Below are 15,275 nucleotides of genomic sequence, written 5' to 3' on the forward strand. Positions count from 1 at the left end.
TGTATAAAGGACAAAAGGAAGTAGCTTAGTTGAATGATTGATAGTTGTAAAATCCTGGCTGGAGCATTTGGGATTTGGTTATGTTGGAAGAGAGAGACAATTCTCCCACACAGACAACTGTACGGGCAGGAGGGGGAATCCCATGAAAAGGACTGCTTATTAAATAAAAGATTTGATGATTGAATTATTTTATATGCTAAACTCTAAATAAACTCTGAGGGGAAAATAAAGATGGAGTCAAGACAAAACATATTAAAGAGAGATATTTGACCACTACTTGTCAAAGCAGAATCATTACTGTGCACAAGCAGCTTGCCAAAGATAGAGCCTGGTTAATATTGAATAATCTTCATAATCCTTGATGTCATTATGATTTAAAGCCCAGAGCTTCTCCAGGGACTGATATTGTGGACTCATCCGTGGCTTATTAACAGTGATTAATGTTTATTGTTTTTCTGAAACAGACATGTGAAAGCAAACAGAACAGATGACAGATTAGTATCAAGTCAAGAATGAAATGTTTCTATATAGTTGTTCATAATGCACCACAGAGGTCTGAACAACTCATAAACAACTAGTTCTTAATTGGGATTCTTTATATTTTTATTCCGACTTGCCCTGAAGATTCCTGCATGACACAGGGGGGGCGGTATTAAAATATTGTTGATACAACACTTTATCTCAATGTTTTTGTCCTGCAAACAGTGTGACCTGAAGACAGTGGTTACAGTCTGTCATTTTGTTCTGTTTCCTTAAAGAAGTATATAGTGTAGTAGTTTGAAAGTTACTGATCAAGATTTGAAAAGGATATCTCTCATTTATTCTAGATAATTCTAAATATTTTTGCTTTGAAAACTGTTGATTTTCATTCATTCAGATGGCTTAAAATCTTTTATTATACTGATATATCAATATACTTTTCTCAGGTTCAGCCAACTCAAGCTGTTATTTCATTTTTACCAACCTATGTCAAATAAAGAAGCTTAAATTCAACACATTTTGCCTGAAAGTAAAATTAACTATTTCCATTAAAGGTTCAGAGTTTAAGAGTTTAAGCCAAGTGAGTTTATTTTAAATGACTGAAGTTCATCTCTATCTACACATATATTGTTAGAGTAAAGCTTTATAAAAGGGTTATGCTTGCTACCAAAAAACTAAGAAAGTCAGTGCCTGTCCAATTTGAAATCATGGTAGTAATATTTACCAACTCTGAAAAAAGGCTCATATGTGACAGGATGGAAAATCTATATAAAATTGTTTTGCTGACTGAGCTGTGGCTACCGCTTTCTCTCTAACTCTGATTTTCTCTGCACAGTCTACACACAGACACTTTCTCACAAACATGCACAAACAGAAAGCATGTATCTGCCTCAGCACAGTAGAGGAGACCGATTAGAACCTTCTCCAGACCTGACAGTGCTCCTCATCTGCAGCAGCCTGATAAGCCCTGGAGAGGCTGCCTGTTGGAGCAGCAGACAGTAAAAAGAATTTTTCCTAAAGCTGCCACAACTGGGACAGAAAAATCAGTGAAATTTACCTAACAATTAGTTCAGCTACAGGTGACTTAAAGGGTGCACATACAATATGTCTCACTCTTTAAAAGCCTGTTGCTACATTAATGCCTGACTGTATCAGCTTTGCTTTTAGCCTTGAGCTAAAGCAGAATCTGCTTATTCTGAAAGGTCAGTGGCCTGGAACGGGAAAGCAGAAGAAATCGAATATTGCAGACTACTTTGAAAGCCCTCTGGGCACTTGCTCCCATTTGTTCTGGAGGCCAGTAAATCAGAGGTTTGTTGTGACCTTAACCTCAAAAACTGCCAACAGAGCAAAGAGCGCAGGCAGGTGGAGTAGTGCAGAGTAGGGTTATTGTCATGCAACGATAAGAGGGGGGTCAGTAAATCTGTGTCCAGCCTCCTGGCACTTTGCTCACTATTACCTTTCTCCTTTCTCTGCACACACAATGCAAAGCTGCGAAAACTGTGCAAGTTGTATTTTTGAGGATTAATTTTATTATAGAACAACAACTATGTTCGCAATGAACACAAAAGACTCATAAACATCAAAGCTGAATATTTTTGGAAGTTGGAGTGGGGCTTTTTTAGTGTTAGTATCTTAGGAGAATATTTCTGTGTGTGCAGGTGACTATTACTGTGCATAATTATTAGGCAACTTAACAAAAACCAAATATATACCCATTTCACTTATTTATTTTCACCAAGGAAACCAATATTACAACTCAAAATTTACAAATATACATTTCTGGCATTCAAAAACAAAACAAAAACAAATCAGTGACCAATATAACCACCTTTCTTTGTGAGGACACTCAAAAGCCTGCCATCCATAGATTCTGTCAGTGTCTTGATCTGTTCACGATCAACATTGCGTGCAGCAGCAACCACAGCCTCCCAGACACTGTTCAGAGAGGTGTACTGTTTTCCCTCCCTGTAGATCTCACATTTGATGAGGGACCACAGGTTCTCTATGGGGTTAAGATCAGGTGAACAAGGAGGCCATGTCATTATTTTTTCTTCTTTTAGACCTTTTCTGGCCAGCCACGCAGTGGAGTACTTGGATGCGTGTGATGGAGCATTGTCCTGCATGAAAATCATGTTTTTCTTGAACGATGCTGACTTCTTCCTGTACCACTGCTTGAAGAAGGTGTCTTCCAGAAACTGGCAGTAGGACTGGGAGTTGAGCTTGACTCCATCCTCAACCCGAAAAGGTCCCACAAGCTCATCTTTGATGATACCAGCCCATACCAGTACCCCACCTCCACCTTGCTGGCGTCTGAGTCGGAGTGGAGCTCTCTGCCCTGTACTGATCCATCCACGGGCCCATCCATCTGGCCCATCAAGACTCGCTCTCATTTCATCAGTCCATAAAACCTTAGAAAAATCAGTCTTATGATATTTCTTGGCCCAGTCTTGATGTTTTATCTTGTGTGTCTTGTTCAGTGGTGGTCGTTTTTCAGCCTTCCTTACCTTGGCCATGTCCCTGAGTATCCCTTGGCACTCCAGTGATGTTGCAGCTCTGAAATATGGCAAAACTGGTGGCCAATGGCATCTTGGCAGCTTCACGCTTGATTTTCCTCAGTTCATGGGCAGTTATTTTGCGCCTTGTTTCTTCAACATGCTTCTTGCGACCCTGTTGACTATTTTGAATGAAACGCTTGATTGTTCGAGGATCACGCCTCAAAAGCTTGGCAATTTTAAGAGTGCTGCATCCCTCTGCAAGACATCTCACTATTTTTGACTTTTCAGAGTCCGTCAAATCTCTCTTCTGACCCATTTTGCCAAAGGAATGGAAGTTGCCTAATAATTATGCACACCTGATATAGGGTGTTGATGTCATTAGACCACACCCCTTCTCATTACAGAGATGCACATCACCTGATATGCTTAATTGGTAGTAGGCTTTCAAGCCTGTACCGGTTGGAGTAGAACAACATGCATAAAGAGGATGATGTGGTCAAAATACTCATTTGCCTAATAATTCTGCACACACACTGTAGATGCAGATTAATGTGGTATCTGATTAGTCTAATGTGATAGCCGATTAATCAGGGTCAAAATTGGATTCCTCAGTCTGTAATATATAGTTTTTATCTTATCACATCCTTAATGGGACATTGTGTAATTCTATCCATCATCAAAGCATTTCTTGACTCAAAGACAGCAGGCTGAAAGGTCCATAATGAGGAATAAAATCTTGGGCTTTGTTATTGATTAGATATGCTTAATCAATTTCAGAAATAAAATGTTCTCTGTAATATTTGGGAAATATAACTCAAATACATTTAGCTGAGGGTTGAGGCCGGGGAAAGGTGATGGATGATGTGGAGAATGCATTGGGATGGCAGACACCTCTCCCATTAATCTGTAGAACTCTGCTGTCTGTGTCTGTTTGCATGGCAACACCAGCTCCTCATTATTCATTTAGCTGCCGCCTATTATCGGTTTGTTGATGAAGGAGCTTGCTTCGAAAAGATTTGGAGGGTGCTTTTGGCTCCCTTTCCGAAACTCCTGCAAGCTAACTGAAGTGGCCATTCTGGACACCAAAGGCACTTAATTGCTGCACCCTCTATATTTCATATGAAAGCATCCTGGACAAAATATTGCACACCCTCTCAGAAAACTCTAAAATGTCTTATATTTAACTTAAGCACCTCTTTGGGGAGTGTTGTGATTCAAAGCCTAGACACTGAGAGCAATAATGTGATCACTGTAAAAAAAAAAAAAAAAAAAGAAGAAGTTTACAGATGTTAACTTTTTGTTTTGTTTCCTTTGACTGTATTGTAATTTATTTATAATTGATCCAAGTTAGGGTTAGGGTCCAAGTGGTAGCTTTAAATCTAACATTACACCAAACAAAATGTGTGACCTGTGGTATTTGGAAGTGAAGATGATGCAGAGTAGCAAGCTCGCCGCTAGCAAGTATGTGTCACGTTTACTATAATGGGAATTTTGCATGTACTCTTTTGAGAGTAAACAAGCCTCCTCTACTGTGCTGTAGGGGCTCTGAGATGAAATGAAATGAAAATTAATGAAAAATAAATCATCCATCCCCTGAGGGAAATTATAATGTAGTATTAGGATTTTATTTTTATTTTTTTTATTATTTTTTTTTTTAAATGATTGTCAGTCAGAGTCTTGTTGTAGAGGATGAATGTTCTGCTGTACATTTCTGTTGTGCATCATACTTGAGGAAGCCTCTCACTAAACACTGTTATTTCTTCACTGTCGTGTAGAGAAAGTGAAGAATTTCTTATGTTTAGCAACTTGTGCAACATTCTTCTCTGTACACACAGCTCTAACATCTACAGTTTGTTTGTTAAATGATAATAATAATAGATTTATATTGCGCTTCATTACTGACTGCACTCGAAGCGCTTAATTTTAGTTAAGTTTAGTTTAGTCTCTTTAAAGGTCTGACTGATGCTACTGCCCCAAAAAATGGCTGCATAGCAGATTGCACTTTATAGAAGAAATGTGTGATTTTAGTGCAGGCATTGAGGGATCTGAGGTTTCTTAAGAAGTAGAATCTCTGTTTCTTCTTGTAGATGGCTTCTTTTATGTGTTTATTCTCTGGTCTAGCTGAACGTCCAGGTATTTGTAGTCCTCGGCTACCTCTACTTCTTCTCTGAAGATGGCAATAGTGCATGCTTATTCTATTTCCTCCTAAAATTCACAATAATATCTTGTTGCTTTTCTTGGTGAAACAATAACAGTCTCAGAAGGACTTTCATGATGTGGGATGATAGATCGACTGGTCATTTAGAGCAGATGAATGCAACTTTTATAGTTTCCAGAACAAGAAGGAAAAATTATTGTTAGTAGAAACCAATACCAACATTTTTTTTTCACAGAGGAGAAAAAAAGAGATGAAAAATGCTGAAGGGCAGCTCTGATGGTCAAACCAACCTGACAACGTGGCCATTAAAGCAATCCCGAATCAAGCATCTGGAGTGGCAAGTCTAATATTAAGAAAGACAAATATAAACAAAAATGATACTTTAGAGGTTTGGTCAGCATGCACGTACAAACATACAGGGTGCTGGTTGCAGCTGAGGCTTGCAGCACCTCTTGATGCCCAGCACACAGCCAAGCCAGACAGAAGCCAAGACTGCCCATCAATCAACATGTCTCATCATGCTGCCAGCTTCTTGTGTACAGACCTCTCTTGCAATTCCAGGCCACTAATTACAGCTGTAGGCATGTCTCTGTATATTGCTCCTGCTTTAACTGTTCTTACCCAGGGTTTGACTTGGAATGTGTTGTTTGTAACCATCTGCAATAAAAATGTGCCATTTTACATGTAACCCAAAACAGGGTTCTAACCTTAAGAGATCTCTCTTCTCAACCTGTTCTTGCTTTGTATGTCCGAAATAATTACATCATTTTGATAAGCTTAACAAAAAAAGAAAACTGATAAATGCCACTGAAATTGAGAGGTTACTCTCTGGCTTTGTTTGGCCAGCTGCAGTTACAAGTTTCCTAACATTTTTTAAAAAAAGGACCTCAAAACAAGAGCATGCACATCAGATTTAATCTCTTGAAACCATAGCTATGTAACACCCAGTTCTGGTGCCTCTGTGGGCCTCTACATGTTAGTGTAGAACATTTATAGTTTGTTTTTCCTAAACAGCAGAGTTTCTTTTTAATTGAAAATAATAATGTAAATAATGTAAAGAAAAAGAAAAAAAAAACCTATTAATCAGGCATAGACTGGAACTAAGAAGCAGCCCTGGATTTACCAGCTGCTTATGTTCCTTCTTGCTGTTGCTGTTATTTGGGATCCCTACATCTATCAGTACTGCTTTCTTCTATAAACTCTGAATACATCTACCATAAACTGAGATAATTTAAAATATTTTAGTTCGGATTATTACTCTCCTACCCCAGTTTTTTTACAAGTCTTTACTAAGTATAGGTCTGTGCAAATGACAATAAACACTTTGAATCTTACATCTTTAAATCTTGAAGTATAAGTTTTGTATTTGGGTATCATTTTGCAGTACTTCAAAGTAGAACTACTGAACTTTGGTACATTTTTGCTCTTTGGTTCCCCTCAAACGAAGGCTAATTCAGCATCCTGTCTCTTCTCTGAGCCCTTTCCAGTTAGTAAAAGTCGGATGTTGACGCTTGTCTTTTATCTTGCTCTGTCTCGTTCCCTTTCTCTTTTCATTGCTTTATCTTTCTTTGCTGATTCAGCTATGGTGCATGTTCAAAATGTCCAGTGTGTTGATATCCAGTAACTGGTGTGTGACGTGGTTCCATGAAGCAAATCACAGCTGTCATGTGATGCCCCGTGCTAAAAAAAAAAAAGTAAATAAGTTGTGACGTGCTGCTTCTCAGCCCTTGGATGCTACAGGGCAATGACGGCTTGTTTTAAGGTTTTTAAGGTTGGAAACTTGTGTATTATTGCTTTAATAGAATATTTCCATTTTATATCAGTGTATACTTTACTACATATTCTTACCACTACATTTAACAAGGAAATGCTCCAGTTGATATAAATACTTCTTAGTTTTAGCCTTGTTATTTTCAAGGTGAGAGCTGTTGCATCTTTTAAACAATAGCAGCAGTCTCCAACCTGTTCACCTTTTTAAACCTTTGTATGGTTCATATCTTAGGAAATTCAGTGTGTAGTTAGGGTTCAATTTAAGATTGGTGTTTTATTAACAGCTTGTCCAAATAGTGATTTTTTTTCTTTGTAACCATCTAATGTGATTCTATTTCCATAACTTTTCATAAGAGCCAATAATAGATGATAAATGAAAGATTAGACCTTCGAAGGAACAAAAAGTGGAGATTGTGTAACTCCTCACATTTATCGAATATCTCGTTCAGCGAACATCCGGTAAAGCATTTAATTATATAATGAATCAAATATTTATTTTAAATTGGTAATTTTGTATTTCGTAAAGCACTCCAAACATCTGTCATTCGTGATGAATGGCTCAAATGCATCTGTACAGTTGCCTGGCTCTGGAGCATCCTGAAGTTCTCAGTAATCCTGAGAAATGATCAGTTTTACAGATCAGATTTATGTTTTCCTTAATAGGTTTTTGCTTGTTTGTTTTGTCTGTCCTCTGACACTCGCTTAAATTGTTTCACAGCTCAGCGATTTCTCCTTAGGATTTGCAAAATATTGATGATTTTGCTTCTTGCAAACATTTTCCACCATTCCCTTTTTTCCATCTTCAGAAAGCTCTTTCTTGTTCTTGCAACAGCTGAGACTTACTTAATTATGTGAAACAATCTCTACATGTTTTCCTTTAATTAAAATAAACCATCAAACTAATTGGCATAAATAGTGAAACTGTTGCTGATTTTAAGGTTCTTGCATATAAGTGATGAAGGTGGTCTGAAAATGACTTCACAGCCCTGTTGGTGGAGTGCTTTTTAAATGTTCAAAGCTAATAAATTCGTGTTTTAGTCTAAACAAATAAATAGTTCATATGTTGGATTTCATGTACTGTAAATACTCTATTTTTTCTTCAACAGGTTGCTCAGTAGATCCTTGTTGGAAGAGAGCAGTGGACAAGATGCCATTTTATTCCCACATCATCACACCTTGTGAAGCCAACAGTGGCTTCAGGGGAGGAAGCCTATTTACCAGAAATACCCTCCAACTCAACAGTCAGTGCTTCCTTTCACACACCATTGAATTCTGTATGGATTTATGTTCAAATATATATCAAATAACCTCTCTTTTATTGACCCTGCAGTTACTCCACTCACTGTCTGTGTGTACGCTTAGCCATGTGTTTGTGTGTATTCTGAACCACAGAGGAATTAGTACCTTTCATTTAAGTGTTGGCCGTATACTGCCTTGATCAGCTCAACCAGATACATTTCAGATTCTTTCTGTTGGCTGCACCACCAAACCACTCAATTTTCAAGCTAATTGAGCTTGCAGAGGCATCTCCAGTGGCTAGCCACAGTCCTGTTTGTGTGTACAAGCACAGTCCAAGCTAAGGCACACTTTCACATCAGGGAAACCAATTTTTAGCTCAGTTAGACAAGCTGTCAGCAGTCAACTGGTGAGCTATTGCTAAATTTCCTCAAACTTTGACTGTAACAGACACAAACATGCATACACACAAATATATTTTACAGGAAGCAGAAAGAAAGCTGATAATTGCTCATGATTAATAATATAAAAGGTGTCTTACAGGAACTGCAACTACCAACCAGACCTTAGATGAAATTTTACAAACACTCGAGCCTTACATACTGTGTAATAATCCACTGAAAACTTTTTTATTCTGAAGCACAGTGCAGCAAACACTGCGCATAAAACATATTTATAAATTAATTCATGGATATGTTCACCTCACTGGTATTCTACATACTGTTGCAATCAGTTATTCACAGCTCTTGTTACTGTGCAAACACATTCTGTTCCTTCTTTGCTCTGTTTGTTACCTATCTCAACCTCCTCCCCACTTCTCGTCTCTGTTACACTCTGAACTCTATCCTCTCTCCACCAAACCATGCCATTTAAACAATGTGCCTAATTGCTTTTACTGGAATCCAGTCACAACAGTAAGACACGCCAGATAGAAAAGCACTGAGGGTTCTCTATTTGTGTGTGTGTTCATGCATTAGTACTGTATGAGTGTACACGCTGTGTGTTACACTCCTGCCCCACTTCTGCCTGCCTGTGGCTGTGACGGATGTAGTGTGGCCAGGCACTATCAGGTTTGCTCGCTGGCAGTCGACCCGGTGTCTCTTTGATAATGAGACTTGGGGAAAATGTCCAGGGATAAAGAATGATACCAAACAGAGGGAAACATATCACTGAGGTTTTTATGTAAGCACAAAATTCAGAAATGTACCCCACTGGGTGAGTGGTCATAGTGTACATGACCTAAAATTTAATCAGGATAAATTATTATTATTACAATAATAATGGAAGCAGTGTTCTTTTTTTTTTTTTTTTTTAAATGTGTTTATTATTTTTAACCAATACTAATTAAAAACACTGGATGCTCAGCTGACAGGTTATTACTAAAACAGCCAGAGTGTTTTCCCTACCATTATATTAACAGAGGTGCCCCGGCCCCCCACTGAGACCCACCACCTCCTCTACAAGATCATGTTGATTTATTTTGATCTACTTTTCAGCGCCAAATCACAACAGAAGCCATTAAAAGTCACTTTTCCTCTAGAACAGGTTAATACTAAGTTTAAGGTTAATAACATCAGACTAAACAGTCTGATGTTATGTCGATTATGTCAAAGCTGCTCTCGTGTCGCACTCTCGGAGTTCCGCCCTGATGCGCACACAGACACATGCGCGTGACCACCAGCAGATAGAGTACGTGTTGAAAAACACGTCAACCACCTGATAATCAGACAAAAATATCAGCATCTTTTAAACTCTGATTAATTCATTTGTAAGTTGTGTTCAGTCTGATTAAAAAATGTAATCATTTGACAGCCCTAATAAAAATGAAATAGAAAATAAAGCATCACTTAAATGAATTTACTGTAGCTGAGTAAAAGTTCTTTGTGTGTGTCTGTGTGTTCACAATGGAGCTCCGTCCAGTTAGGCAGGTGACTCAGGCTTTAATGTCTTATGGACTTATTCACTTTAAACAGGAGGTACCTGCATTTCTAACTGCATGGCTGTTCTAGTGTCTCAGATTTTCTTTTCAACCACATATCCGTCATGACATCCACCCAGCTTTAACACAATGCATCCTTGTGAATCCTACGCTAGTGTTATCCCAGAGCCTAGACAACAGCCTGTGTAAGTGTCCCACAACATTTTGAGCGTTTAAACCCGTGTACCATCTTTTTATGTATAATGCAAACAATGGTCAGTAAAAACAGATTTTATTGGATGTAACGTCAGTTTAAGAGTATGTGTAGAGCTGATCTGTTGGACAAGGGCTGAAGTTACTGTAACTCAGAAAAGAAAGAAGACATCAACGAAGATGGTGTGTACAACAATTTAAACACAACAATATGTGTCAACTTAGCCTTTTATGTGAGCCAGTCACAGTTATTGTTAAGATATTGTTATGTTTCTGGAGAAAGCACAGTCAAGGCTATGACAGAGCTGCAATGTAGGGCACAATGTGGAGTAACCAGCTATGCCATATGCTCTGAAACAAACATGGATGTTTAAATAAAGATTGCGTTTATATGACTGGTTAGCTGTTTCCACTTATTGAGAGGAAACATGCACAACACCAGCTGACACTAAAGGACTATTATATACTCATGTGTCCCTATAAATACAGATACCAATGAACTTATTCTGCATTTATTATTTTTAAAGTTTACTTCAGAAGCATTTTACAATTACCTGAAAACAAATGGATAACACAAAAAAACCAAAAAACAAAACAAACAAAAAAACAAAACAAAGAAAGAAAAACAGAATCCGACAACAACCATCCAGAACACCAAATTTTTACATTCAGTTACGACACCACCAACAATTAAATTTAGAGATAGACATAGAGCATGTTGCATCTCTAAATCCACTGCAGACAGAAAACACAAGCAAAAGCTTTACAGTTGGGAGCGCAAGTTGTACCGAACAAAGCAGAACTGGGTTAATGCACCAGAGAGGTTTGCAGTGAACAGTAAAAAACCGATGAGTACATGGGGAATTAGAAGAGGACTAATGTCTGGTGCATAGCGAACACAGTTGGTAATGTTCCTGAAGAGCTACATAAAAGGCAGCTTCACATGAGCCTCATATCTGTTTCTCTCTGCTGTCCTCTTTTTCAGTCCCCATCTCTCTTCTCTTCCATTTACTGATGTATCACATACCCCCCCCCCCCCCCCAGACTGTGCTGATCATTTCTACTTTAGATTTATGGCCACTTTCAGAGAGTCCAGGTTTATTCTTCCTATCGCTGCAACATATACTTCATCGCATGGCTGCAAACTGAGTGGGTGGGAGAGTAGAGCTGTTTTTTAGATGACAAGGTTCAGTTTGTTAATGTTGCAGATTGGAGTGCAGGGTGGGGTCAGTGCTTTTTTTTTTTTTTTTAAAGCCATTGGTTATTTGCAGATCCAGTGATTGATGTATGAATCCACTTAAAGAGGACACATGACCATAAAATTTGAGAGGAGAGTGAGTTTGGGTTTTCAGCAGCAGGGTTTTGGCCCAGTTGTATTGGTGCCAGTGGCTTGTCTGGACTGTTGTCAGAGAGGAGGCTGTGGTTTATTGTGCTGTAACACTACTTAAATTAGTCAGAGCCTCTTTTTCTGTGTTAGACATTTGGAGAGTTTTTAAAACATGTGGTTAAAATGGTGACATAATTAGATTCCATTTTATCCAATAAATAAATTTCTGCTTCACAGCTAGAAACAGTGCACAAGTCTGCAGACTGGACACAGATGGGGATCAGATGCTGTTGTTCAGAGCCGATGCCATCACACCCAAAGAGTGCAACCTACATGAAACCGACAGTGTGCGCCGGAAGCTGGACTGCATGGCTGCTGTGCGTCAAAGGGAGGCCAGGGAAGGCGGTAAAGCTGCAAAAGTTACGGTGAGTGCAAACATTTAAAGAAAAGCTGAAACTCTTGGACCTAAGTATTTTGTGACTGATCCTCCTCATATAAAGTCTGTCAGTATGTAAGTTCTTAAGGTAATGTGCCCCTCAAATGTTCTGTGTTCTACTGCACAAAAGGATATTAATTGTTCTTTTACCTTAAAGCGACATCTTGTACTTACCTTTAGGTGCACATGTTAAATGTGATTTTGGCACTAGTGCGTGTCTAAAACATTTCACACCATTTACATTTCCCCTGGGAAGGCGTGTGTTTTAGTTGTTTCACGGCTCTGTAGCAGCCAGCGTGATGTGGAATAGAACCGCTAACACGGAAAGAAGACAGCACAAGTTTTAAAAATCGATTTGACTTTTTTGGATCTATTTGTGCAGGTTTGTGTCCAGAACTTATATCCGGAGGTAGACCTGTGGAAAGTCTCAATATTATATTTTCTCATCGGTATACTTACAGGTGTACCTACTGGCCAGAATCTTTGGCATTAGATAGTTTACTGTATCTTTAATAATATTTAAATGCTTTAAATCCAGCAGATAGAACTACACTATAAGTCGATTTATTTATGATAATTTGTTTGTCAGATACCAAAACACCATTTTTAAATCTAAAGCCAATGTTTTCTTTCTTTTAAAACAAGGCCTCAGAATCTTCATCAAGGAGTTTTTCTAAGTCTATATAGCGAATCATTTCACAAACATGTTGCAGAGTTGATTCAAAGCTTGTATCTTTAGAATTTTGCTGAAAAAAAAGTTATTGTCTTAAAGGTTTTGAAAAGGTCATTTCTTGATCACAGTGCTTAGATGGAACTGCGTGGTGGCCCACCTGCTTACAAAACATTCACCCAGACCGCTGTGTTCTTCTACAGTGAGCAATCAGAGGAGAGGCAGTCAAGTGTTAATGTATGCCATCAAATAGTCACTGAAAGGTCATGGAGAAAATTATGATTTACTGCAAACTGGGTTTTGTTGTCTCAGTTTTGGTTGTTGTTTCTATCGACTATGATGACATTTTACTCGGCTAAGTCATTAACTGAGCACTGAGAACTGAAAGTGCTAAAACTTTTGTTATGATCTGCTGTTGCACAAGAAAACTGCACATAGAAGCCTCAACAAATGCAGTTAAGCAGAATTTAAACGAAGATACTCTTTACTCTGTGATGTTAATGTATGGCATTCATCTGTTGTGTTTTGGTGTTAGGGTCACGCTACAGAAGCCCAGTTAGCCAGAGAATTTCATCAAGACAAATCCGGTGAAGATCGCAGCAAGGCCGAGGGAATTGCCAACATGTTGAAGCAGCATATCACCGCCCACCATTGCCTCTACGCCAGCCTGGGCACTGCTAAATATGTGGAATTTGTCCTTAAAAACCCCTTAAATGTACCTCAGACTGTCACCATTTACATCGATGACCCAGAGCTCAGGTAAGACCCTCCGTAGAGAGAATGTCAGCTAATGTTAGGCTGAAACACCAGTTTGTTTAGTACAGCTATATTTTTTCCTTTACATAGATAAGATTAGATGTAATCAAAAGCACAATCTTAACTCCAAGATAGTAGGGGGATGGTACAAAATGTCTGTACTAACAAAATATATATTTTTTAGAAAATTGCATAACAGCAAACAAACAAATAAAAACAATAATGATTACAATATTCATTTTTATAATAAAATATGTTTTAAATTCAAGGCAAATAGCATGTTAATAAAAGCTGGAAGAAGGAAATGTTTCCAGCTGTGCCGCATCATTTCCACCTCAACATTTGGGAAAAAAGGTGTCCAGTTGTTTTGAAATGTTTTGTTTTGAAAGTGAAATGTTTTCCCATGCCTGATTACTGTAGCATTTCAGTTTTTAAACAGTTCAGTTTTCTTCACAGGTCGTTTTGCTTCGTAATGCACAAATGCATTATTGAATGTCTTCCATTGGGGACAAGTTTGGACTGCATGCAGGTCACTTTTTCACCTGGACCCTTTTACTCCAGAGCCATGTTGCTGAACAGGCACAAAATGTGGTTTGGCATTGTTTTGCTGAATTAAACATCACCTTTTTGTCTGATCCCATGGACCAACCACTTGACCCCATTCCTGTGCCACTTAACCCACTGGTAGTGTGTTTTTATTCATTCTGGATCTAAAGGGAGGGATGAAGTAAAAGGCCTGCATGCCCCTTTAAAAGTGCAGCGTGTAACAAAATCAAAAGTTAACCACAGAAAAAATGATATAATATTAAAAACTGTGTTTTGATTGATATTTAATTACTTTACTAAAATAACTATTGTGTTTTTAGAATGAGCTATTTACATCTATGTGTTGTGGGTCCACATAGATCACAAAAGTAATCACATTGCATTTGTATAGCTACACGTGTTCATTTAACATCAATAAAAGTAATTAATGTTACATGAGCTAACTAGCTTGTGGCTAATTACAGCTACTTATCTTTGCAGTTTATTCTACAGACTGATCTACTGGTGATTCAGCTTAATGATGCCTATGTTCCTGACAGTTGTGAGAAGCCGTGTAACTCAGTAACCATCTTTTCCTGATATGGTTATGGTGTTTTCCCCATGGAGGAAATAGAAGTTACTAGACACAATTCGTTTTTGGTTGATTATATGCTAGAGTCAACATTCCTGAAGGATTCAGTCACCTTGTGTTACATAGTTCACCCATTTTTTTAAAAACATGTAGCAGCTGGCTAGTTTTGTATAAGAAATATATGTGAAACTTTACAGCCTGTTCACATTATACCTATAATAGGAATATGTAACAAATTCTTATATATACTGACTTCTTGAAACAATGTCACATTTAGTAGGAGAATGTTTCTGCTATTACCACCAGAACCTCAGTTTTAATTTGTCTTCCTGGCAGCATGTGTTGAGCATGTTGTGGCAGCATGTTGCTTCAAAATCGGTGATGCTTTCACAGATGCACAAGTTACCCATGCCATGTTTATTAAAGTATCACCATTACCTTTCACTATCTTTATTAGTTTTAATGATGCACCAGCTTGGCTAATTTAAGCTTCTGGCATCAAATATATCACATTGTGAAGCATAAAGTCTCAGTTTCAACATGTTTCCTGTGTATACTTTTTAATTTTAATAAGCTCTAGGGAGGGGAATTATTATTTAAAAAAATAGATAATGAAACATGTAAAAGTAAACATTCTGTATGATTTAGATTTTACATGGTATCAGAACTGTTGGTGAAATATTTGCTCATTGTGCATTT

General features: G+C 38.0%; 1 protein-coding gene across 2 annotated transcripts in view; it reads left to right on the top strand.

Annotated features, from left to right (window-relative positions):
- Positions 1 to 15,275, top strand: part of nphp4 (nephronophthisis 4) — a 184,646-nt gene that overhangs the window by 140,332 nt on the left and 29,039 nt on the right. For both annotated transcript variants that reach the window (XM_042003774.1, XM_042003773.1), the window contains 3 exons: positions 8,010 to 8,144; positions 11,835 to 12,022; positions 13,239 to 13,462. In XM_042003774.1, coding sequence (XP_041859708.1) covers positions 8,010 to 8,144; positions 11,835 to 12,022; positions 13,239 to 13,462 — 547 coding nt within the window. The remainder of the gene's footprint in view (positions 1 to 8,009; positions 8,145 to 11,834; positions 12,023 to 13,238; positions 13,463 to 15,275) is intronic.

This window comes from Melanotaenia boesemani, chromosome 13 (assembly GCF_017639745.1).
Source record: "Melanotaenia boesemani isolate fMelBoe1 chromosome 13, fMelBoe1.pri, whole genome shotgun sequence".
Classification (NCBI taxonomy): Eukaryota; Metazoa; Chordata; class Actinopteri; order Atheriniformes; family Melanotaeniidae; genus Melanotaenia; species Melanotaenia boesemani.